Genomic DNA, 27,414 nt, shown 5'->3' with positions numbered 1-27,414 from the left:
AATCAAGGTGAGATTATTTAGAAGATTCGGTCAGTGTTTTTACACTTATATCCTGTGGTTCTGAGACTAATTTATATGATACTAGTTTTATTAATTTAGGGAAATACATTTTCAAATTGATACTAAAGGTGTGGTTATTCTTGACCTTTCGGGTCATGGTGTGTGAAATTTTCTGACTCCAAAGGATTTTTACTGTCTATGGCCTTAGGGTGTGAAAATCTTAACCCCTTCGCAGCCAGGTCTTTTCCCCCTCAGGTGCCAAACCTTTTTTTGGCTGTTTTTGGTAGTTTGTGCTTAGGCCCTCATAACTTTTGTCCACATAAGCTACCCATGCCAAATTTGCCCCCTTTTTTTCCAACATCCTAGGGATTCTAGAGGTACCCAGACTTCGTGGGTTCCCCTGAAGGAGACCAAGAAATTAGCCAAAATACCACATTTTTTTTTTTTTTTTTAAATGGGAAAAAAATGGCTGCAGAGGAAGACTTGCGTTTTTTTCCCTGAAAATGGCATCAACAAGGGTTTGCAGTGCTAAAATCACCATCTTCCGAGATTTCAGGAATAGGCAGACTTGAATCAGAAAACCACATTTTCCAACACAATTTTGGTATTGTACTGGGACATACCCCATTTTTACTATTTTTTGTGCTTTCAGCCTCCTTCCAGTTAGTTGCAGAAATGGATATGAAACCAATGCTGGATCACAGAAAGCTAATCATTTCTGAAAAGTAGACAAAATTCTGAATTCAGCAAGGGGTAATTTGTGTATGTCCTACAAGGGTTTCCTATAGAAAATAACAGCTGAAATAACAAAATATTGAAATTGAGGTGAAAAAAAAAACAGCCATTTTTCTCCACGTTTTACTCTGTAATTTTTTCCTGTGATGTCAATTTTTTTAAAGCAATATACTGTTGCATCTACTGGACTCTTCTGGTTCTGGGGATACATAGGGCTTGTAGGTTCATCAAGAACCCTAGGTACACAGAGCCAATAAATGAGCTGCACCTTGCAATGGGTTTTCAACCTATAACGGGTATACAGCAATTCATTTGCTGACATATAAAGAGTGAAAAATATGTATCAAGAAAACCTTTGTATTTCCAAAATGGGCACAAGATAAGGTGTTGAGAAGCAGTGGTTATTTGCACATCTCTAAATTCCAGGGTGCCCATACTAGCATGTGAATTACAGGGCATTTCTCAAATAGACGTCTTTTTTACACACTGTCTTACATTTGGAAGGAAAAAAATCTAGAGAAAGACAAGGGGCAATAACACTTGTTTTGCTATTCTGTGTTCCCCCAAGTCTCCTGATAAAAATGGTACCTCACTTGCGTGGGGAGGCCTAATGCTCGCGACAGGAAACACAACATGGGCCCATCACATTTTTACAATGAAATCTCCCATGTTTTTTGCTAAGTGCCTAGCTGTAGATTTTGGCCTCTAGCTCAGCCGGCACCTAGGGAAATCTACCAAACCTGTGCATTTTTGAAAACTAGATACCTAGGGGAATCTAAGATGGGGTGACTTGTGGGGCTCTCACCAGGTTCTGTTACCCAGAATCATTTGCAAACCTCAAAATTTGGTCAAAAAACACTTTTTCCTCACATTTCGGTGACAGAAAGTTCTGGAATCTGGGAGCAGCCACAAATTTCCTTCCACCCAGCATTCCCCTAAGTTTCCCAATAAAAATGGCACCTCACTTCTGTGGGTAGGCCTAGCGCTCGTGACGGGAAATGCCCCAAAAACTCTATCTGGACACATCAAAATTATCAAATACAAAACTACCTGTTTTTGCGGGGGGCACCTGCCTTTTTGGTCCTGGGCTCAGCAGCCATCTAGGGAAACCTAACAAACACAGACATTTCTGAAAACTAGACACCTGAGGGAGTCCAGGGAGGTGTGACTTGCGTGGATCCCCAATGTTTTCTTACCCAGAATCCTCAGCAAACCTCAAATTTAGCTAAAAAATCAAATATTTCCCACATTTCTGTGTGGGATCACCAAACTACCACCCAATGTTCTCCTCAGTCTCCCGGTAAAAATGATACCTCACTTGTGTAGGTGGGCCAAGTGCCTGTGACAGGGAAGAGCCAAAAACATGTCGAAATTGAGGGGGAACCAAAGCGGGTCCAAACGGGAAGTTTGGACATTTTTAGGCTGACAAGTGCAGCAGAACTTTTATTGGTATAGATGAGACAATGTTGGGTGGTAGGAATTTTGTGGATTCCTGCAGATTCCGGAAGGTTCCATCACAAAAATGTGGGGAAAATGTGTGATTTCCAGCAAAGTTGGAGGTTTGCAGGGCACTGTGGGTAAGAAAATGGTGCTAGGCACATGTGAAGCACACCACCCTCGAATCAACCAGATGTTTAGTTTTCAGATGTATCTAGGTCTTGTGGATTCTTCTACATGGCACTGTCCCAAAGTCAAAAAAGTGCAGCCCTCACCATTCCAAGTGGGACGATTTTGAGAGTTACCAATCTCTCATGGGCCAAATGTAAAACCAAAACCCCAAATAATCAAATGTCCTCTTGCTTGCCATGGGATACGATGTTTTAGTGTGTGGGGGGAGAGCTGAAAGACTGTTACCTCCTTCAGTTGGGGTGGGGGCATCAACAGACCCATACTGGTTGGTAGCCACCACTCCACTATTTTTTTTTTAATTCCCTGGCATCTAGTAGACTTTCTGCCCCCCCCGGGGTGTGGTTCAGGGGTAACTGTCCAATCTGCCCACTGGTCAGTTCTTTGTCCCCATTTATTTGGGGTGGGGGTATGGCCATACTCCCCCTCTTATTTTGAAAAAAGAAATCTTCCCTGGTCTCTGGTGGGCTTTCTGCACCTCTTGGGGCAGATGGGCCTTCCAAAAATGGGCCGATCTGCCCCCAATGGGGCAGATATGTCCAACAGTAATGTGCCCCCATGCGGAGCGACCCTTGCCCAAGGGGCTGCCCCCCCCAAACAAAACACACACATACACACACACCAATCCCTGGTGCCTAGTGGTTTCTGCCCCCCTTGGGGGCAGAATGGCTTAACAAAAATAGGTTGATCTGCCCCCAAGGGGGGCAGAAATGGCCTAAATACAATTTCCCCCCCAGTGGAGCGAACCTTGCCTAACGGGTCACTCCCCATGCATGAAAACATAAAGTAAATTAACAAAAAATATATATCCCTGGTGTCTAGAGGTTTCTGTTTATAATAGGCCGATGTGCCTCCGTGGGGGGGCAGAAAAGGCCTAAAAATGTCCCCCCCCAGGAGCGGCCCTTGCCCAAAGGGCTGCTCCCCATATGCATAAGTATAAAAAAAAATCCCTGGTGTCTAGTGGTTTCTGCCCCCTGAGGGGAGATCGGCCTAATTTTATTAGGCCGATCGGTCCCCAGGGGGGGCAGAAGTGGCCTAAAAATAATTAGGCCCCCGGGGAGCGACCCTTGCCTAAGAGGTAGCTCCCCACATATAAAACAAAAAACAAAAAAAATATTATCCCGGGTGTCTAGGGGGTTTCTGCCCCCCCCCCCCGGGGGCCAGAAGTGGCCTAAAAATATTTCCCCCCACCCCAGGGAGCAGCCCTTGCCCAAGGGGCAGCTCCCCTTATGCTTAAGTATAAAAAAAACAAAAATGCCCTGGTGTCTAGTGGTTTCTGCCCCCCAGGGGAGCAACCCTTGCCTAGGGGGTCGTTTCCACATATTAAAAAAAAAAAAATCACAAAATTATCCCTGGTGGGTTGGGGTTTTCTGCCCCCCCCCCCCCCGGGTTCAGATCGGCCTAAATATATTAGGCGGATCTGCCCCCTGAGAAATGGCCTAAAAATTATTTGGCCCCGGGAAGTGGCCCTTGCCCAGGGCACCCGTCCCCTCTTGACAATTCCCTAAAAAAAAAAAACCATGGTGTCTAGTGGGCATTTCGGCTGCCCGATCGCATCGCGATCGGACATCAGAAATGATAGCAGAGACATGAAAGGAAAGGAAAGGCTTTTCCTTTCCATTCATGCCTCTGCCGGCCCCCTCCTCCCGAGTGGAAGAGAAATGCTAAGCATTTCTCTTCCTCATCGCATGATGAGGTCAGCACGCAATTGTGTGCTGATGTCATCAGATGTCACTGGGGGGGTTGGAAGGGATGGGGTGGAAGGGGAAGCGATCCCCCTTTCAGCCCTGAGCTGGGGGATGTGGGGGCGGCCCTAGGGGGGGAGTGCTAGCTGGACGTAATGGTTACGTCCATGGCGCCTGAGAGGCGCAGCCACGGACATAACCATTACGTCCATGGCGATTAAGGGGTTAAGCAAGTACAAAGGTCAATCAACCCTTTAATTCGTTCTCTTATAAATTAATAATATAAAAACAAATAAGGTCAGACGCACCCTCACAAGTGAGAGCTGTCAAACAGCTCTCACTTGAAGAAAGTGACGTTTTCATCTGTTTCCCTGCATGCAAATATGCGTGCAGGGAAACAGATGAAAACATTACTCCAGCACGATGGGTGTTGCTATTTCAAGCAGCTACCAGCTTGTGGGAGCAATGCCGGCTCCTGCAGGATGGGGGGAGCTGTCTAGGGCCACAGGGGCCTTGAAGCTCTCCCTGTGGTCCTGTCACTCTCTCTCTCTCTTCCATCCCTTAATGGTACGGAAGAGAGAGATCGTTATTGCAAAGGTCTCTCCATACAATGACTGTTAAAGAGTTAAAAAAAAATATATATATGTATATATATGGAAAATGTCACTTACCCAGTGTACATCTGTTCGTGGTATGAGACGCTGCAGATTCACATGCTGTGCATTATCCTGCCATCTAGTCTTGGGCTCGGAGTGTTACAAGTTGTTTTTCTTCGAAGAAGTCTTTTCGAGTCACGAGACCGAGAGACTCCTCCCCTTTCGGCTCCATTGTGCATGGGCGTCGACTCCATCTTAGCAGAGGGTGAGGTGGGAGTTATGTATATAGTAAAGGTGCCCATGCAATGGAGTAAGTATGTATGTATATAATGTGTGTAAAAAATGATATATACATTTACAAATTTACAAGTTTTATCAACATATAATATATATATATATAATTATCATCAATTTAAACGGCTACAGGTTCCCGGGGAGGCGGGAGGGCGCATGTGAATCTGCAGCGCCTCATGCCACGAACAGATGTATACTGGGTAAGTGACATTTTCCGTTCGATGGCATGTGTAGCTGCAGATACACATGCTGTGCATAGACTAGTAAGCAGTTATCTCCCCAAAAGCTGTGGTTTAGCCTGTAGGAGTTGAAGTTGTTTGAAATAATGTTCGTAATACTGCCTGTCCTACTGTGGCTTGTTGTGTTGTTAACACATCCACACAGTAATGTTTTGTGAATGTATGAGGCGTAGACTATGTGGCTGCCTTATAGATTTCTGTCATAGGTATATTTCCTAGAAAGGCCATTGTGGCACCTTTCTTTCTAATGGAGTGTGCCTTCAGTGTAATAGGCAGGTCTCTTTTTGCTTTAACATAGCAGGTTTGAATACATTTAACTATCCATCTGGCAATGCTTTGTTTGGATATTGGTTTTCCTGCATGAGGTTTTTGGAAGGCTACAAACAATTGTTTTGTTTTGCGAAATTGTTTTGTTCTATCAGTGTAATACATTAGTGCCCTTTTGATGTCTAATGTATGTAACGCCCTTTTGGCTACAGAGTCTGGTTGTGGAAAAAAGACTGGGAGTTCCACAGTTTGATTTAGGTGGAACAGTGATATAACTTTTGGTAAACATTTGGGATTTGTGCGTAGAACCACTTTATGTTTGTGTATTTGTATAAAGGGTTCTTGTATAGTAAATGCTTGTATTACACTTACTCTTCTAAGAGATGTGATAGCTATTAGGAAGGCTACTTTCTAGGTTAAGTATTGCATTTCACAAGAGTGCATGGGTTCAAATGGTGGACCCATGAGTCGTGTTAATACAATATTGAGGTTCCATGAGGGAACTGGTGGTGTTCTTGGAGGTATGATTCTCTTTAGACCCTCCATAAATGCTTTTATGACTGGGATTCTAAAGAGTGATGCTGAATGTGTAATCTGCAGATAGGCAGATATTGCAGTGAGATGTATTTTAATGGACGAAAAAGCTAGCTTTGATTTTTGTAAGTGTAATAAATAGCTTACAATGTTTTTTGTGGACGCATGTAGTGGTTGAATTTGATTATTATGGCAGTAATAAACAAATCTTTTCCATTTATTTGCGTAACAATGTCTTGTAGTAGGTTTCCTAGCTTGTTTAATGACCTCCATAGATTGTTGTGTAAGGTCTAAATGTCCAAATTCTAAGACTTCAGGAGCCAAATTGCTAGATTGAGCGATGCTGGATTCGGGTGTCTGATCTGTTGTTTGTGTTGGGTTAACAGATCTGGTCTGTTTGGTAGTTTGATATGAGGTACTACTGACAGATCTAGTAGTGTTGTGTACCATGGTTGGCGAGCCCAAGTTGGTGCTACTAGTATCAGTTTGAGTTTGTTTTGACTCAATTTGTTTACTAGATACGGAAGGAGTGGGAGAGGGGGAAAAGCGTAAGCAAATATCCCTGACCAACTCATCCATAACTCATTGCCCTTGGAGTGAGGGTGTGGGTACCTGGACGCGAAGTTTTGGCATTTTTTTCATTTTCTTTTGTTGCGAATAGGTCTATTCGCGGTGTTCCCCAGTTTTGAAAGTAAGTTTGTAGTATCTGTGGATGAATTTCCCATTCGTGGATTTGTTGGTGATCCCGACTGAGATTGTCGGCTAACTGGTTTTGAATTCCTGGGATCTATTGTGCTATTAGGCAAATGTGATTGTGAATCGCCCAATGCCAAATCTTTTGTGCTAAGAGACACAGCTGTGATGAGTGTGTCCCTCCCTGTTTGTTTATGTAATACATTGTTGTCATGTTGTCTGTTTTGACAAGAATGGGTTTGTGGGCTATTAACGGTTGAAATGCTTTCAATGCTAGAAACACTGCTAGTAGTTCTAGATGATTTATATGAAGCTGGCTTTGTTGAGCGTCCCATTGTCCCTGTATGCTGTGCTGGTTGAGGTGTGCTCCCCACCCTACCATGGAAGCATCTGTTGTGATCACGTATTGAGGCACAGGGTCTTGGAATGGCCGCCCTTGGTTTAAATTTATGGGATTCCACCATTGAAGCGAGGAGTGTGTTTGGTGGTTTATCAACACTAGATCTTGAAGTTGACCCTGTCCTTTGTCCATTGTGTTGCTAGGCACTGTTGTAAGGGCCGCATGTGTAATCTTGCGTTTGGGACAATGGCTATGCAATAAGACATCATGCCTACAAGTTTCATCACAAACCTCACTTAATAGTGTTGGTTTGGGTGCATGTTTAGTATTACATTTTGGAATGCTTGTACCCTTTGTGGACTTGGAGTGGCAATCCCTTTTTGTGTGTTGATTGTCGCTCCTAAGTATTGTTGTATTTGACACGGTTGTAAATGTGATTTTTGGTAGTTTATTGAGAACCCTAGTTTGTGAAGGGTTTCTATGACGTATTTTTTGTGTTGAAGACACTGTTGCTGAGTGCTGGTTTTTATTAACCAATCGTCTAGGTAAGGGAATACGTGTATGTGCTGTCTCCTGATATGTGCAGCTACTACCGCAAGGCATTTTGTGAATACTCTTGGTGCTGTTGCTATCCCAAACGGTAACACTTTGAATTGGTAATGTACGCCTTGGATTACAAACCTTAAGTATTTCCTGTGGGAAGGATGTATGTGGAAGTAAGCATCCTTGAGACCTAATGTTGACATGTAGTCTTGTTGTTTGAGCAAGGGAATCACGTTTTGAAGTGTCACCATGTGAAAGTGATCTGATTTGATGTAAAGATTTAGGGGGTCATTCTGACCCCGGCGGGCGGCAGTTGCCGCCCGCCTGGAGGGAACTGCCATTTGGCCGCCCCGCGGTCAAAAGACTGCTGGGGCCATTCCAACTTTCCCGCTGGGCCGGCGGGCGCTACCTAAGGTAGCGCCCGCCGGCCCAGCAGGAAAGGGGCCTGCAACACTGAAGCCGGCTCCGAATGGAGCCGGCGGTGTTGCAGGTGTGAGACGAGTGCAGTTGCACCCGTCGCGCTTTTCACTGTCTGCTAGGCAGACAGTGAAAAGCATGCTGGGGCCCCAGGACACCCGTTCCCGCCATCCTGTTCCTGGCGGTAAAAACCGCCAGAAACAGGGTGGCGGGAAAGGGCAGCGCCGCCATGGAGGATTTGGGCAACCGGGGGAAATCCGGCGGGAAAACCGCCGGACCCGGTTTTCTGACCGCGGCTTTACCGCCGCGGTCAGAATGGCCCAGGAAGCACCGCCAGCCTGTTGGCGGTGCTTCCATCACCCGCGGCCCTGGCGGTCTATGACCGCCAGGGTCGGAATGAGGGCCTTAGTGTTCTGAGGTCTAAGATGGGTCTCAGTGTTTTGTCCTTTTTTGGAATTAGGAAATACAGGGAGTAAACACCTGTTATTCTGATGGTTGGGTACTAGTTCTATTGCTTCTTTTTGTAACAACGCTTGGACTTCTAGTTGTAACAGATCTAAGTGTTGTTTGGACATGTTGTGTGCTTTTGGAGGCACATTTGGTGGTAATTGTAGGAATTCTATGCAATAACCATGTTGGATAATGGCTAGGACCCATGAGTCCGTAGTTATGTGTTTCCCATTTTGGTAATAATCTGTGAGTCTCCTCCCCATTGCTGTTATGTGTTGGGAATTTGTGACGTTGGAGTCACTGTTTAGTTTGTGGGGGTTTTGGGCTTTAGAATTTTCCTCTTGTTTTAGGGAACTGTCCACCCCTATATTGTCCCTGAAAGCCTCCTCTTTGGTATTGGCCCAGGTATGTGAGTCTGGCCTGTGAGGTAGAAGGCTCTGTGCTTTGGGCCCGAAACCCCCCTCTAAAGTGTGGCTTCCTAAAGGTGCCTCTGCTGTGTGGGGAGTAGAGCTCGCCCATGGCTTTGGCTGTGTCAGTGTCTTTCTTTAGCTTGTCTATAGCTGTATCCACTTCCGGCCCAAACAATTGTTGTCCATTAAAAAGGCATATTCAGCACAGCCTGCTGGATCTCTGGCTTAAATCCAGAGGTGCATAGCCATGCGTGTCTCCGAATGATGACCGCTGTGTTTACTGTTCTGGCGGCTGTGTCTGCTGAGTCCATAGCCGATCTTATTTGGTTGTTGGAGATACTTTGGCCCTCCTCCACAACCTGTTGGGCACGCTTCTGAAACTCTTTGGGAAGGTGTTCAATGAAATGTTGCATTTTGTCCCAATGTGCCCTGTCGTATCTTGCCAATAATGCCTGCAAATTGGCAATTCGCCATTGATTGGCTGCCTGTGCTGCCACCCTTTTCCCCGCAGCATCAAACTTTCGACTTTCTTTGTCGGGTGGTGGTGCATCCCCAGAAGTCTGTGAGTTCGCCCTTTTCTGGGCTGCTCCTACTACCACTGAGTCAGGGGTTAGCTGTTGCGTAATGTAGACAGGGTCCGTAGGGGGAGGTTTGTACTTCTTCTCCACCCTAGGTGTGATGGCTCTGCCTTTGACTGGGTCTTGAAACACCTGTTTAGCGTGTTTTAACATGCCTGGTAACATTGGCAAACTTTGGTATTGGCTATGTGTTGATGACAGGGTATTGAATAGGAAGTCATCCTCTATAGGTTCTGAATGCAGCGCTATGTTATGAAAGGTAGCTGCCCTGGAAACCACCTGCATGTAAGCAGTACTGTCTTCTGGTGGTGATGGTCTTGCCGGGTAGCAATCCAGACTATTATCAGATACTGGTGCATCGTACAGATCCCATGCATCTGGGTCATCTTGGCTCATCCCTGTGTGCGTTGGTGACTGCATCATTGGGGGTGTTGCAATTGAGGACAGTTTTGGTGAGTGCGGTGGCGATGGCTGTGGTGAAAAATGTGGTGGTGTTTTTTCTGTAGCCACCTTTGCTTTTGGCTGCGTTTCCGTTTCATGGAAAGCGAGTTTCCGCTTCATTTTAATTGGGGGAGGAGTTCTTATTTTCCCCGTGTCCTTCTGTATATGGAGCCTCCTCTGTGTATGGTCTGGCTCTCCCATCTCTAATTCTTGTCCAAACTTGTGGCCTTGTAGTTGTGAGGAAAGGCCTTGTTCTTCAGAACAGGAGCTTTGTTTCGGCTCCGAGGCTGGATGTTTCGGCACCGAAACCTTCTCAGCAGTCTTTTTCGGCTCCTAAGAAACCTTTTAAGCTTTCGGAGTTTCAATCTCTCGGTGCCGAGTTTGGTCGGAGCCGGTATCTCGGTGCCGAGTATATTCTGTGCCGGTATCTCGACCGGAGTCGGATGTCTTCGGCTGCTGTGTGCCCTTTTTCGGTGCCGCTGCTTGGTCACCGTGCTTACGGGTAAAGCCATGGCCTGTTGGCGGTGGCGTCCTCTGGGCTTTCATAATTTTTGAGTGAGTTTTGGCCGGGGATGGTTTACTCACAGTTTTTTGCCTCGCTGGCTGCTCACTCTCGGGCTCGTCGGAGTCAGAATCAGGAATGGAGAATGTCTCCTCTTCTTCGACGTCGGGGTGTCCAGCCGGCGTCTATGCCATTTGAAGCCTTCGAGCTCTCCGGTCCCTTAGCGTCTTCTTCGACCGAAATGCCCGACAAGCCTTGCAGGTATCCTCTTTGTGTTCGGGGGACAAACACAAATTACAGACCAAATGCTGGTCTGTATAAGGATGCTTAGAGTGGCATTTGGGGCAGAAGCGGAATGGGATCCGTTCCATGAGCCTTGAAGACACACGCGGTCGGGCCGACCAGGCCCTGCCGGGGAGTGGAAGCCCCGAAGGACTGCCGGAGCTCTTCTTCTCTTCGGTGCTCTTACTAACCCGATACCGAACGCAAACAATACCGTTGAATATTTCGAATGTTATCTAACTTTTCCGACCCGAAACACGGAGCAAAGAGGAACACGTCCAAACCCAATGGCAGAAAGAAAACAATCTAAGATGGAGTCGACGCCCATGCGCAATGGAGCCGAAAGGGGAGGAGTCCCTCGGTCTCGTGACTCGAAAAGACTTCTTCGAAGAAAAACAACTTGTAACACTCCGAGCCCAACACTAGATGGCAGGATAATGCACAGCATGTGTATCTGCAGCTACACATGCCATCGAACATATATATATATATATATATTTAGAAAATGTCACTTACCCAGTCTACATCTGTTTGTGGCATGTTCTGCTAGTGATTTCTGCTGACGAGATCTGCCAACTGATTGTCTATTCCTGGAATGTATTGTGCTAGTACATGAATTTGATTGTGAATAGCCCATTTCAAAATTGTTTGGGCTAGAAGAGACAGCTGAGATGAATGTGCCCCCCCTGTTTGTTGAGATAATACATGGTTGTCATGTTGTCTGTTTTTATGAGAACATTCTTCTGTTTGAGAAGAGGTTGAAATGCCTTTTAGGGCAAGGAACACAGCTAATAATTCTAACTGGTTTATGTGTAGCTGTTTCTGTTTGACATCCCATTGACCTTGAATGGTTTGATTGTTTAAGTGATTGTTTAAGTGAGCTCCCCAACCGATCATTGATGCATCTGTTGTAATTATGGTGTGAGGCACAGGATCTTGAAACAACCGCCCCTTCAAAAAATTGCTGCCATTCCACCATTGAAGGGACATATGTGTTTGGTGGTCCATCAACACTATATCTTGTAGTTGACCGTGTGCTTATGACCATTGTTGTGCAAGGCACTGTTGTAAGGGCCTCATGTTTAATCTTGCATGTGGTACTATTGCTATGCAAGACGCCATCATTCCTAGAATCTTCATGATAAATCTTACAGTGTATTGTTGATTTGGCTGTATGAGTGGCATTAAGTTTTGGAAAGCTTGTATTCTTTGTATATTTGGATATGCTAGAGCTAGTTGAGTATTTAGGATAGCACCTAGATATGGTTGTAGTTGTGCTGGTTGAAGGAGTTACCTTTGGTAGTTTATAGAAAACCCTAGTGTGTGGAGAGTTTCTATCACATAACGAGTATGGTTTTGGCATTGTGTAAGATTGCTTGATTTTATTAGCAATTCATCTAGATATGGAAAGACATGGATGTGATGACTTCTTAAGTATGCTGCTACTACTGCTAGACACTTTGTGAACACCCTTGGAGCTGTTGTTATGCCAAATGGTAACACTTTGAACTGGTAGTGTTTTCCTGCTATGACAAACCTGATGTAGTTTTTGTGTGCTGGGTATGTGAAAGTACGCATCTTTGAGGACTAGAGCAGTCATAAAATCTTGTTTTTGCAGTAGTGGAATAACATCTTGCAGAGTTACCATGTGAAAATGCTCTGACAAGATGTATGGATTGAGGGGCCTGAGGTCTAATATGGGCCTGAGGGTGCTAGCTTTTTTGGAAGCATAGTAAGTATACTCCTGTTCCTTGTTGGGACTGTGGAACTAATTTTATTGCTTGTTTGAATAGTAGAGATTGAACCTCTTGTTGTAACATTACTGTATGTTAGGGGGACAATTTGTGATATCTTGGTGGAATGCTTGGAGGGGTGGTTATCAATTCTAGGCAATAGCCATTGCAGATAATTGATAATACCCAGTTGTCTGTGGTGATATTTTGCCAATGAGAGTGGAACTGGTGATGTGTGGAGTGGAAGGGAGGGAAGGAAGTCACTGCTTAGGTTGTGTTGTTGTTTGTTTAGAGGTTTGGAATTTACCTCTATTCCTAAAGTATTGACCTCTATATTTTCCTCTAAACCCACCTCGTTGATACCCAGTTTGATATGGTTGCTTTATTTGTGAGGTAGAAGCCTCGGAGGATTGTGCTTTAAAACCTCCTCGAAACTGAGGCCTGTGAACTGACCCCTATATGGTGTGGTGTACAAAGCACCCATTGTTTCGCAGTATCTGAGTCCTTTCTCAGTTTTTCAATACTGGTGTCCACTTCTGGGCCAAAGAGGTGCTTTTTATCAAAAGGCAATCTAAGTACAGCCTGTTGAATTTCTGGCTTAAAACCAGAGGAGCGCAGCCATGCATGTCTTCTGATTGTGATGGCAGTGTTTACTCCCCTGGCAGCTGTATCAGCAGCATCAAGGGCAGATCTTATTTGATTATTACTAATGGCTTGCCCCTCCTCTACCACTTGCTGTGCCCTCTTCTGGTGTTCTTTTGGGAGATGCTGTATAATATCTTGCATTTCATCCCAATGGGCCCTATCATACCAGGCTAGCAGTGCTTGGGAATTGGCAATTCTCCATTGATTTGCTGCCTGTGGAGCAACTCTTTTCCCCGCTACATCAAATCTTCTGTTCTCTTTATCAGGAGGAGGTGCATGTCCTGAAGACTGGCTATTTGCCCTCTTTCATGCTGCACTGACTACCACTGAATCAGGAGGACCTCGACCCCGAAGGACGGCCGCCGACAGTCTTTGTTCGGGCCGAACCATAGCCTTCCGGTAGTGGTGTACCCAAGACCTTAGAATGTTTTTTATGCAGGGGTGTAGGGGCAGATGTACTCACATGCTGTTATCCTCGGATTCCGGTTCAGAGTCTGTCTCTGAGATGGCGACTGCTGTCTGCGCCTGGTCTTCTTCAGCGACGTCGAGATTTTTCACTGCTTTTTAATGCCATTTCGAGTCTTCGGGCTCTGCGATCTAAGAGAGTCTTTTTTGAACGAAATGATCGACAGGCCTCACAGTTTTCCTCCAGATGGTCTAGAGAAAGGCACAAGTTACAAACCAAGTGCTGGTCTGTATAGGGATACTTCGTGTGGCACCAAGGGCAGAATTGGAATGGAGTCCAATCCATCAGGCTTTCCACCTGGTAGGCCCGAATAGGCCCGAGTTGGGCGCATGTGCCCCGAAGGACGAAAAAAATAAGCTACCGATGGTACTACCGGTTCGATGCTAGATGGAGAACGCGATCAAAACAATACCGATGAAAAAGAAGATTTTCTAAGGTTTCCCAAATCAAAATCTTGGAGCGAGAGTAAACACGTCCGAACCCGACAACGGAAAGAAAACAATCTAACAATGGAGTCGATGCCCATGCGCAATGGAACCGAGAGGAGGAGTCACTCGATCCTGTGACTCCGAAAAGACTTCTTTGAAGAAAAACAACTTGAAACACTCCGAGCCCAACACTACATTTCGGAATGGATATGCAAAGCATATGTATCTGCAGCTACACATACCATCGAACATACATATACACAATTAGAGTTATTCAGGTGCATAATTTTCACTGTAACAAAAGCACCATTAATGGCAAGCAGTGATGAAACCTTTAAGGCTCTGTCTATGCTGGCTCGCTTTGTGTACTCTGGTGTCTTGTACTCTTGGGACAATTCACATCTCGGTAGACTCCATGGAGCTTACGTGGCAACAAGTCATGCAATTCCTGTCATTGTTCTTACACAAGGTTCAGATCATAAACAGAAGCAAAGTGGCATCAGGATGCCCGTCCTGCCCATTTCTCTCTTCTTTGTGCAAACAAAACATTTCTTAGTTGATTTAAAAGGTGTCTGTTCTACCAGAAACAGATTGAAATGGTCATCTTTTAAAATATCAACAAAACCAGTCTGTATGCCCCTGCAGAGGAGCAGTCACTTGTTGAATGCCCTGTTTATCATTACATATGATGTGGAGGAACTTCACTTTTTTACCTTCATTCTGTAATTTTGGACCAAACTTCCTGGCTGCATGTATAGTTTGCAATGTTTGCTTATGTTACGGATTCTTCTTAATGAATAATGGTTGAGAAATCACCAAGGGGGTATACATCTCCTGTGCATAAGCAGTCCTTTGCTTGTGCACTCTTTTGTAATCCATGCATTATTTCACTAGTGATCTATTGTCTTCTTCCAATGGCAAGAGGCAAGTACAAGTTTTATTCTGCGACTGTATCAGTTCCAACACAGCAACCTTTGTCACAAGGCTTTGTTGTGGATCTTTCATCTCTTTTAGGTCTGACTATAGACAGCTTTGGCTGTTAGACAGCTCCTATTTGAGCAAACACCACAACCCACAAAACATACAATGTTCACATACAGAAAGGTGCTTTAAGACATACCACTTCAACCATTGCCTTGTTTGGGTCAGCTCACTTCAGGCACTGGCTCGCTAGGTTTAGTCAGATTTTGGGACTAGCTCACAATGTTTTGCAGATGTGTGCCTTCATTCCTATTACAATTTGCAGTGACATCCGTTTGACCAAACATTTGATGCAACAAAGTTGAATTTTAGGAGTAAATCATTCAATTTATTAGCATTTTCTTTCTTTATAAAAAGAAATTTGTTATCCAGCTTACACTGTCAGTACAGAACTGGCAGGCTTAGACTGTCAACATACATAAGAACATATGTTGGCAAATGGGAAACTACATTGGCATATGTGTGTAAGTATTGAAATTGAACTGAAATCTGTGACATACAAGTTAAAAACAGAACCTTGCAGTAAGTGCATTAGCTCACCAATCTAATTGCTATACTTATTTGTACTATCACACGTTCACAAAATGCCATTACTGTCGAAGAGGTCCTTGTAATATGTTCAAAGGTGACACCTACTGCCATGGCATAAAGGCACTGATCCTTACAATATGGGTATGTTCTGGTGTCCAAGATGGCGCCGTGGTCGGATACCTCGCGCTGAGGTTCCGTATGCATCCGGACCCAACGGCTGATCATGCTACCTGAACTGAAGCCCAAAACTGCTATCTTACACCTCTGACTCCCCGGGTGGATTGGGTACCTCAACAGTGTGATTTCTGCAGCGACTGTGCTGCCGCAACTCAGAGGAGCCCAAGCATGGCCCAAGGGCGGCTCCTGCAGCCTACTCCTCCTCCACTGAACTAGTGAAATCCCTGGCTTTTGCTGAGATGTGTGGCCAGGGTGGATGGTGCCCCTTCTTGAAGTGATCTCGAGGCTGAGATGATGGCCCCCAGGGGCGGCTCCTGTGTCACTCTGCCTGTGCTACCAAGCTAGCAGCTGTAAGCGTGCAATTGATTCTAATTACAGGGGCTCCCCTGCTGTGGGGGAGGCCGGTGGATGCTTCGGGGTCCTGTCTGCACCAATAAGGAGACTCTGACGGTCCCCGGGGTGGCTGACCTGATAGGAGAGCTGATGTTGTGAGCATCTGGCCCCCCTTGCACTGCTGATACTGCCCCTGATGCCATTGCCTTCTTTGAACATTTGCCCTGAGCTCCCTTGAGGAGGCTGCTGCTGCTTGCATTGAAAGAGCCCTGAGGCCTGTTTTAAACAATGAACTTATCCTGCTGACCTCGCCTTTGCATTGGATTTGGGGGTCCGCACTGTCACACCACGCAGGGGCCCGGGGGCTGGATGCTAGACTGCACTGCTCTGCACTGTGTGCCTCATTCAGGATTTCCTGAGTGGGGCTGGGGATTCTAGTGGTACATACGCCCCTGGAGGTCACTGAATCCTTGGCCCGCAAGGAGACTGTTGCGTGGCTTCCCAACTGGACAGCCCATGTACTGTGGCTCTTGTTATAGTTGCGATGACTGGCCATCCATTGTGACCGGAGGCTCCCTTTGCTCCCCGCAGAGCTCTATGAAACTCCTAGAATATCTACTGAATACTGGTTCACTGACCGTCGGGAGGTCTGCAGTGGATGTGGGAGCACAGTGGCCTGGCTTCCCGGCCCCGACTTTGATAACTTGTGCTACCTCCGTGAGCACTGCAGAATATATAGACTGCAATGACCTAAACGCTAGGGCCATGTTCTCCTGAGGCTCGGGGGTGGTGTGAGTCCTGCCACTTGTTTTTGCAGTGTGTATTGACTGCTTTGCAAACTGTACATGTGTCAGCTGCGGATATATGGTTGTTGTTCACACCTCCTACTTGATAAAGGGGTCCTTTTGTCCAGAACCCTGGAGACACCTGCTGGCATGCTGCATCCTAAGGCCTCTAAACTCCCACCCCAGAGGTCTGCTGCCCCGACCTCGTTGGATCGGATCCACCAGTTGGAAAGTACACTAGAAAAGCACACTGGTATGTTTAAAAAGATCCTGCAGGCCATACATGACTCCAAAACTACTATGGAGGCTCAGCTGAGAGCCTTATAGAATGAGACTGGCCTTCTGTGCACTGACCACACCAAGCTGGCGGAACCTATGGACAAGACTGAATCAAAACTAACAATGGGGGCTATGGTGGAGAATTTACAGGACCAGGTCCGTTTGCTCTAGAAGGAAGTTGGGGTCCTTACAGGAAGGGCATAAGATGCTGAGATGTGCTCCAGGTGCAACAATATCTGTTCTTTGGGGTTCCCGGAAGGCACTGAAAGCCCGCGCATGGAGCTGCTTTTGGAGGACTGGCTGATGAAGAAGGTACTGGCTGTCAGGGTCCAAAAATTATTTTCTATTGAGGGTGCACACAGGATTTCGGGTCTCCCAACACGCCCTGGGGAGGCCCATTGCCCAGTCATACCATGCGTCCTTACCTTTTGGGACAGGTACCTCCTACTGCAGATATGTAGGGCAAAGGGCCCCTGGACATATAATGAAGCCACGATCACAGCTTACCTGGACTACACTGCTGAGGTTCAAAAGAAGCACAACATCTTAGGGATGGGTAAAGCACAACTCTGCACCCTGGGCCTCTCATATGCACTGTTTCTGGCACACCGACAGGTGGTGGACATGCCACATTTCTTTTCTACCCCAGGGGATGCTTGGGAGTGGCTATGTTCCAAAGATGTACAGGAGCAGCCTGATGCTGCAGTTGATCACCTGTAGAGGTGGTCTGATGGGACGCCGAAGCACTGTCGCAGCCCGCACAAACCACATTACCGCCCCATGGACGGAGGCTCAGAAGAGGATGGGAGTGGTTGCTGAGAGCTCCACACAGTGTGCTAGCAGGTACTAAGCCACAGACACTGACTCCCCTTTGCAGCTCTCTGTTCACCCCACATGGCTCTCACCATAGGAAGATGCCAGCTTCCTGATGATTTTTCTAAAGCGGTTACCCTCAAGTGACACAGTGAGTGCTGGAACTAGCAAAATGTTAAAAGGTTTGATATGTTTGTTGTGCACATTACTGAAATAGGGCTCCCTACTTTGATTCTTGTAATTGGGCTCAGATGGACCCCCTTGTGACACAATAGTCTGTATGTCCATTAGACTCGGCTCGGCCCGACCCCTTGCACACTTCTGCAAGCACTTTCTGCTGTTGCTGGTACACGCTGCACTCAGGTTTTCTTATTTAGGAGATGATGGCAAGATGCTCATTGGGGTCCAAGCAGTTCTATCTGTTTCTTGTTATCTGGCTGGGATGGAGGGTTTAATGGATCCGTCGGATTTATGTTCTGGGAGTGGGAGGGAATGTCTTGGATGCTTTTTAGTGGTACTACACACCAACTGCAATTGCCACTTCCATTAATGTGTTAACCTGGAATAACAGGGGCCTGGCCACACCTATGAAAAGACATAAAATGTATGCGTATCTAAGACGCAGGCATATTCACGTAGTCTGTCTTCAAAAAACACACCTTACAAAGGGGGAGCTTGAAAATGTTGATAGATGCTGGAGTTGGCAGGTTTTTTATCTGAGTGCTGATCTGGGTAGCCTCTGGGGTGCCCTTTGTGAAACGGAGGTTGTTAAATGACTCAGAGGGCAGATATGTCCTTGTGGAGAACACTCTGGATGGCCATCACCTCTCTCTGCTTTCAATACACACCAAGATTTGTTTCTACACACTTTGTATTGGTCCCTCCTCCTGAATTCCCAATCCACTGGGTTATGGTGCAGGGATTTTAACTATGTATACAACACTGGGTTGGACTGCTCGATGCCGCCGCTCCCGGGCACTCAGGAAGTGCAGGTGACTAAATACTTACAGCACTGGACCAAGATGCTTCACTTTCATGACATTTGGCACTTAACCCATTCCGAGGACACTGAGTACTCCTACTATGCCCCCTGAGATCAAGTTCCAACTAGACTTGATTATATTTTTTGCACATCTGATTTTTGGCCCCGGGCAAACCTCAGGATATCTGGGGACGACGGTTCCAAATCACAACCCACTCAAGGTCACTTTCCGCTGGGAGTGGTCTGGTCTGCCATCCTAAAGTGGAGATTACATACAGAGGCACTACATTATATGCCATACAGGAAGACCATAAATACACAACTCATCCATTACTTTGCTGAAAATACTGACATGCTTGACTCTCAGGGGTTGTAGTAGGATGCCCAGAATATGGTTATGAGGGGACACTATATTAGCACTTCCTGGGGCTCAAAAGCTACACTCCTTCACTCTATCACAAATTTAGAGACTTGAATACGTACTGCAGAAATTGAGGTGGTGACAACAGCAGATGCCCAGCCATGTTTGGCAGAGCTGCACCGTCGATATTGCGACAAGGCCAGGCGACTGAGTGGTCTTGATTATAAGTCCACTCTAGCTTCATCAATGCTTGATCCCTTATTCCACCCTGATGAATGCAGGTTTATCCCTCACCGTGCCACCTCCATTAATATACAGTGTCTATGTAATATCCAGGGTGCCATGGAGGTGGACACAGCTGATCTCCGGGTAGAGATCTTCCTAGATTTTTGGGAAAGCCTTTGACACGCTGGGTTGGACCTTCCTGACCAAAGTGTTGGAGGCCATGGGAATTGACTCGGAGTTTCTGAGAGGGATCAAATTACAATAAACTAAACCACAAGCTAGGGAATGCATGAGAGGCCACATACCACGCTCCTTCACTATAGGCAGGGGAACCCACCAGGGCTGTTTACTCTCACCTATAATTTTTGCACTAGCCATGGTTGCTTCTGTGGCTCCTCCTGGGGCATACGGTTTGATACAGACTGGCATGTCGTCTCACTTTATGCTGATGACGTGCTGACTTACCTCAGGACCCTGCCCACTCTCTGCCTGTCCTATATGACATCTTGGACCCCTTTGGGGACCTGGCGGGTCTTAAGGTGAACTGAAGCAAATATTGTGCTTTTCCTCTGCTCCGGGTGGAACAGGGTGACCAAAATTTGCTTGTACTCGATCAACTCCTAAGGAACAACGAGACCTTTTGCCACCTGGGGATAATGTATACAACAGTGAGAGTGATCTCTTGAATGGTAACCACAGGTGGGCTCTTACTTCCATACAGCAGTCGCTGGCCTTCTGGACCAGATTGCCTCTATCGCCTGTGGGGCATGCGGCTATTGTCAAAATGCTTCTCCTTCCACAACTATTGACATTTTTTGCGACTACCCTCATTGTGCCCACCGGAGCCTTTTTCAAATAGCCAAGAGGACTGGTGAATGACCTGGTCTGAGGTCCTGCATGATTCTGACACTACCATTCCCTATGTTGGAGAGTGACCTAGGAGTGCCTGATCTAGAATTATACTTTGCATCTGCCCATTTACAGTGACCCATGAGATGGCTGGCTGGAGATAAAATGGGAGAGTACAGATTTGTGCTAGCTGAGCTTAATGGTAAGAGCCTGCTACAGTCGTTGTTTGACCCTGGGGGCTCGGTGAAGGAGTTGAGTATTTTACCATGCATTGCTAAAGTAGTCTGGAGTAGATATATTTACTCCAGGTGGAAAATGGCCCCTAACACACTGCAACTACCTCTTCGGGACATCCTGGCCACGAGGCCACTATTGGATGCCCATGACACCATGGCATGAAGCTGAGATCATACATATGGAATACTTGTTTGAAGAGGGAGTCTGGAATTCATTTCAAGGTCTCCAAAATACATATGGACTTAATGAGAGTTCCTTCCTTACCTACCATGCACTTATGCCAGCTATTAGAGGCATGTGGTCAGCAGGTGGTAACAAACCCACTCTACACCAGGGGTTACAATGCTTTCTTAATCATGGAATATGGCATAAAGCAGTATCTATCCTTTACACAGCGCTACTAGCAAAGGGCATAGGTTGTACTCTGGAGGGTAAGTCCCGCTGTGAGGAGGCCCTGGGTACTTAACTCACAACTAGGGAATGGGTAATGGCACTGGCACTGGCACATGTGAAACGGGTATCTCGAAATTCGAGCCTCAAATTCACGCAATTCAACGATCTTCATCAAACATATCTCACTCTTCACTGGCTCCATATGATGTTTCCCAGGACACCCCCCACATGCCCAAGATGTGGGCATGTGATGCAACATTTTTACAAATCATATAGGAATGCCCGCCGCTGGCATGAATCTGGGAACAAGTGCTGGGTCACATACATACGGCTGACCCCAGACCCACTGCTCTGTTTACTGGGGATTACCAAATACAAGGGGTGCACTAAATTCCACCTGAAACTGGTAGGCCTTGCTCTGGCCCTGTTCAAAATATTGATAGACATGTCCTGAAAAGCTGCTTACTGCCCCCAGTACTTTCCTAGCTTCAAGTGATGCATAAATGGGCACTAGCTGAGGCAGACGCTATGATGTTTGATCAACTCTGACAGGGTGGCACAGGTGTGGCCACTTTTTGGGTTACAGCTGTCTTCAAATGATATGATAAAGCTTACAACCCCCAACCCCTTAAACTAATTTTCTTGTCTGGGATACCCAGATCGATGGCCTTACAGCTCGCTAGTGATGGACCCACTGTAGTGAGGCAGGGCCACAGCATTTAGTAGTTGCATTCACAGACCATTCACAATTGATTATCACAACTTCCTCCCCTTCATAATCTCTATGTGGGACATGGATGCCATATCATATATCCTCTCACTTTACCTCTTCCCCACCTCATGCCCTATCAGGGGGTGACTTCCAGCCAGGGGTTCTTTTTATAACTGTTCATGTGGTTTTTGTTTGCTTAACACATTGTTAACTGCTCATTGGACAATTTGTACACAAACTACATGCAACAAGGTTGGCTGTATTTTTAGCTGGGCTATGTTGCCCTACAGACTGCACCTCCTATCTCACTTCTCCATTTCGACTGCCAATTATAATTGTTACTTATTGTATTGATCTGCTATTACACCTTGGGATGTATGTTTTACTGTCCACCATCTTTGCTATGTATGTGCCTTGAAAATGCCAATGAAGATATCTGGAAAAATGGGTAGATTCTATGCATGATCATAGGAATTACATAACATTTCTGAAATAGGTTATATTGCCTATACTAGACTCAAGTATTAGTGGTCTCCCTCTTATTAAAGACAAACACGTTGTACCGGTGTGTTTTTGGTATCCACTTTCCAATCTCTCTCTCCCATTTTCTTCTAATCTAGAGTAGAGACTTATGCCAATCCACCCAGAGCACTTTATAAAGAGCTGAGTTTGGTCTGCACCCTTTTGTCAATGAGTGAAGTCAGTCATGGTAGTAGAATTTAGTGGTATATAGGGGTCCCTCCCTGGTGTGATGGGCCACTCAAGCCAATCTGGCATACACCAGAAATTGACCTGCTTAGGCTCCAAATTGGATTTCAGCTTCATTAAACATTAAAAACATATCTCCATGACATAAATCACCAATCATTAGGCAGCACTCCCCTAGCCACCCCTAGACATTTCTGCAGCTTATGAAAGTTATGCAGATTCCATAATGATGCCTAAGTCGAGAAAGGTACCCTCCTTTTTACTCTCTTTGCTCCTGTCAACCTTACCATAGACATCAAGGCAAGTAAACGCAAAGTCAGAGGGCTGACTCCTCTGCAAACCATAAACTGCAATATCAAAGGCTCAGTTATGGGACAGCAAATCCCTAGTTTCGTGTCATCCAGCCATAAGAGAGCTCTCTCAGTGAGGAAGATCTTCAAACCACTTCACCAGGTGCTGCACCTGGGAAGCCACATTATAACCTTCAAAATCTGGCAACACCAATCCTCGAAGTTTCAAGATCCAAGCTTAAGATGAACATTTTTGTATATTTGGGTGTGATCCAGTCTTTATAAAGGATTTTAACAAAGTTCAATATCAATAGATATCAAACTGGGTAGTAAGGACCATGCCCTGTGGGTGACACAGAGACATAGCGGTTTGCTTTAATGGCCAAACAAGCAACTCTCCATACCTCAAAACAGCCTTCTCAGAATCCATCATATTGTAAAATCACTTGGAAATCCACCAGACGAGAACCCCAGTGCCTGTGGTCAACATTTCAAAACGTCATTGAAAAGGTAACCACTAATTAGATCATTGCTAGCCTTTGCAGTTCTAAATCAAGCCTGCCATATGGATGTATAGGCAATCTTCAAAGGACCAGGAGAATTGCTTCATCAAGAAGTGAGGACAGAACAACCAGTTATTTCCAACAGCGAATCCCTATTACTGTCTTAAAAGTCATATGCATACTGCAAAATAGAATGTCTAGCTCTCTAGTATAACATAAATAAATAGTTTTACCATTGTTTGGAGAAGAATTCGCTATGAAAACAACGTTCATTTAAGTATTTTTAAAAAACAACTTTGATCCCACTGGCAGGATGATGCTCTCTCTGCCTACGATTTTCAGCCTCAACAGTGCCCTACAGGTTTGCATTCAGTTCAATACAAAATAGGTATTGCAAATGTGCTGAAAGAGCGGAGGATGTTAGACACCATGCACAAACATACCCAGCAAAGGACCAGAAATACGCCATCATTATGAAGATTCTGTGGGAAAATACTTTGTATATTACATATGGCAGTCCTGGCTTATTGTGAACAGGTAAAATGTCTGAGAGCTGTAGGCTTTGGAAGGTAAAAGAAACACTAGAACGATGCACATGTAAGCACTATCAGGAACGTGCGGGAATGCTCAGGCAAATGTTAATATGGTTTTGTCTCTTGTTAAATTTCATCAGCCTACAATTTATTCAAGCTTTTGTGGACATTTGGTGGTAAATTTGTGAACGTCTGCACACTGCCCCAAAGCCTCCAAGTTGGGGGATTCTTTAAAATCTGCCAGAAGAAACCTAAGATTAAAGAGTGCCCCCTGTAGGGACATGTGCAGAAATGCATGGTGAAGAACTACTCACATTCCCATTAAAGGAAGTTTAGTAAGCCTTTTGAGGCTTGTAAAAATTCACCTGACTTGTAAGGTCCCAACTCATCACTTTCTTACAAATCTCCACAGTTCATTGGGTCCAATGTCCTTTCTTTAAAACAATGACCCTACAAGACAATTCAAAACAATTTGCTTCAATTGCTCAGGCACATGAATGACACTTAACCTGCACTAAGAGAACCTGATGTGTACGCCTGAATCCAAAAGGCACCAGAAAGACCAATATTCTACAGCAGATTCCAGAGGTTATCACACTCATGAAACATCACTTTAGTGGCCCTCAGCTTCAGTGTATTATATGTTCATTGGACAGAACGCCAGAAGCACTGCAAACCAAAAACATAAACATCTTCTCTGGTACTGTCTATTGCAAATATTGCATCAAAAATATAACAGATCTTTCACTCGGGAGGATCTACTTCTTAATACAGGCTATAAACCCAAGCCTAGCCCTTGACTGCCTCCAGCCCACTCACATACAAACCATCTGGAGGTCTGTGCACATCATGTGCTACCTTTATGCGTGTGCTCGCTGTCCTGGATGCTCTCCTAACAATCTAATGTGCTTTATAGCCACTTTTGTGAAACACTATGTGCTACGCTGACTTCACTCACTACATAACAAGCAATGCAAGGAGCGGAATGCCAGTTGAGGTGTATTAATAGGGCATGCAGTAGGCTCGCTGCTCCGGCACTACAGTCGTTGCAGCATAACCTGCAGGATTTGCTGCAGGTGAGATACCCAATCTAATCGAGAGAATACAAAATTGGTGAACTGCACTATACAACACTGCCTAACATAGGAAATAACTCTATGTTTTGTTACAACTGCCTCAAAAGGTGGGAAATATTTCTAGATCTTACTGTACACAGCCCTGACCTGCAATGCCATGGATGGGATTCTAGCTGATAATCCACTAACAACTATGTATGTTTCAAGCACCATTTTCACTGACCTGGACTGAGTGGATAGATATCATGGTCGGCCCCAAAGGACAAATTCCGCGTCAGCTTGCGAGGGGCAGTTTTCTGAGGAGTGGATGCTGTCGGACATAGCGATAACCTGCGGCGAAGCAAATTCTCCTCCTTCATTGTGTGAGCTGTGGGGGTTTCCTGAAACCGAGGAACAGAAAGGAGAGTTAATGATTTAATCTGGCACATCAATGCCCCCTCCCCAAGCTAAAGTAAACGTTGAGCATCTACATTCACAAAGAAATGCTCATGCAGTGGCAGAAAAAGCACAAACCCTGCGGAAGAACTAAAGGTCAGCTTGTGAAATCGGATGTTTCTGAGAAGATCTATAGATGGACACCACGTGTGGTTCTAATTATCACCCCCATGGAGCTCACGCTCACCATTAAGGCGGGAGCGGTGTCGTCACAGGAAGGGGGAATATTGTTAGATTACAGTGCTCTAAAGCAATACGAGTTACAAATAGAAAATGTGATTTGTTGCAACGTTGTTATTCGAAAGAATATATTTAATGTAAATACAAATTCAGGAAAATGGTAATTGTGCCAAGAATCGAGACTTTCGGGAAGGAGTGGAACAAGCAGTGCTAAAAAACATGGGTGATTACACAACTTTGGAATGTCCACGCTGCTGATCCTTGAAACATCTTAAGAAGAGAGATCTAAAAATGTTCGCTTGCACCCTCATGGGTCGCTGGTTAGGGTACAAGAAAGGTGAAATACACTGGTGTCGCTAGAGGGGGACAACCGGGACTTGCGCCCCAGGTCTATGTGTCCTGAACCTCCATCCCTCAGCTTTGGGCCCCATTACCACAGCGGTTGAAAGTGCTAGGAATTGACATAAAATAAGCAGATACTGCACAGTGCCACACACATTATTTAGCAAAGCACGATTGTTTACTTAAAATATTTAATTCAGATTATGTATTTATCTATGTATGCATCTATATCTGATTATGTATATATGTATATAGTTACATACACACATACATACAAAGTCCTATTTCAACATTTTAAGCAAACATTCACAAAGGCACACAAACATCTGTAGCCAAATTGTGCCGCCTCTAAAACACATTTATAGAGTCTCCACCGTTGAAGTCCTAAAACATTTCCTGTATTTTCAGTCCATTGTAGATTGCAGTGTAGACCAAAGATGTTTTAAGGCACTGACAAACTGCATTTGCCCAAGACACCCACACTCTAAATGCGCCCCTTGGTAAAGTGAACATCGTCTTTCTCTGTCTCACCTCTATTTCTACATCTCAACCTTTCTCTGCCCACTCCAACTCCTCACTCTGTCTCTTCTTACTCCAACTCCTCACTCTGTCTCTTCTTACTCCAACTCCTCGCTCTGTCTCTTCTTACTCCAACTCCTCGCTCTGTCTCTTCTTACTCCAACTCCTCGCTCTCTCTCTTCTTACTCCAACTCCTCACTCTGTCTCTTCTTACTCCAACTCCTCCCTCTGTCTCTTCTTACTCCAACTCCTCCCTCTGTCTCTTCTTACTCCAACTCCTCACTCTGTCTCTTCTTACTCCAACTCCTCACTCTGTCTCTTCTTACTCAGTGCCATGGAAATTATTTTTGTTTGAACTGTTTTTGTGTGACTGTGTTTTTAAAAGCTTAGGGCCTTATTTAGACTTTGGCAGACGGGTTACTCAATCACAACGGTGACGGCATTGCATCCACTGAAATATAAATCCCATAGGAAATAATGGGATATATATTTCAGCGGATGAGATATCCATCACCGTTGTGACGGAGTAACCTGTCTGCCGAAATCTAAATCAGGCCCATAGTGTATAATTCAAGACTGTTTGGCATTATCAAGCCCTGAATTTGCAGAAAATGGATAGTTAAAGTCAGAGTTGTTCCAAACAGTGGATCTCAAATGTGTCTTGCCCTGATCCCAGAAATCCATACAATGATATTGGTGTTGGAAGGATAACACATCCACAAACACTATAGAGGACTTCTTGTAACAGCTTGTTTGTTGGAATATTGCGGGGTATGATTCTAAGCTGCAGGATGATGTGTTGGTGGAATGTATCTCTAAATTTGATATTGTGCTGATGCAGGAGACCTGGTCCCTGGGAAACTCTTAAAAGCTCTTTTAAACTCTGGACTGAAAAATACTGCTGAGGTGGTGGGTAACAATTACAGAAAGACTCCTCCCTTTGTGGGTTGGGGTTCTGGTACAGTTATTGATTATGTTTTTGTTCCCAGATTCTGAGCCAGTTCGTCCTTTGAGGCGGGGTGCACGAGATGGGACACAGTGACCATAATTCCATAGTGATAGCTTTTGAATTGCCCATTGTTAGATGTTCCCCTGCTGCCATGGGGCCAAGGGATATAGTAATCAACGATAAAGGCCTTTGGGTGAATTGGCAATGTATTAACATCATGTTTGGCTTTTCAACCCTGGTGAAATGCAATCATAATCTGATCTTGGATGTCCAATTGGCGGAAAACCCACTCCTTGGTGAGGTTATGGTCGCTATGG

At 45.3% G+C, this 27,414-nt stretch overlaps 1 protein-coding gene across 5 annotated transcripts in view; it reads right to left on the bottom strand.

Annotated features, from left to right (window-relative positions):
• The window catches only part of OSBPL5 (oxysterol binding protein like 5), a 1,002,849-nt gene that overhangs the window by 515,804 nt on the left and 459,631 nt on the right, over positions 1-27,414 (bottom strand). For all 5 annotated transcript variants that reach the window (XM_069223010.1, XM_069223008.1, XM_069223007.1 and 2 more), the window contains one exon: positions 24,896-25,052. In XM_069223010.1, coding sequence (XP_069079111.1) covers positions 24,896-25,031 — 136 coding nt within the window. In that variant the 5' untranslated portion in view covers positions 25,032-25,052. The remainder of the gene's footprint in view (positions 1-24,895; positions 25,053-27,414) is intronic.

This window comes from Pleurodeles waltl, chromosome 3_1, assembly GCF_031143425.1.
Source record: "Pleurodeles waltl isolate 20211129_DDA chromosome 3_1, aPleWal1.hap1.20221129, whole genome shotgun sequence".
NCBI classification, from domain to species: domain Eukaryota; kingdom Metazoa; phylum Chordata; class Amphibia; order Caudata; family Salamandridae; genus Pleurodeles; species Pleurodeles waltl.
This window is presented reverse-complemented; position numbering and strand designations above follow the sequence as displayed.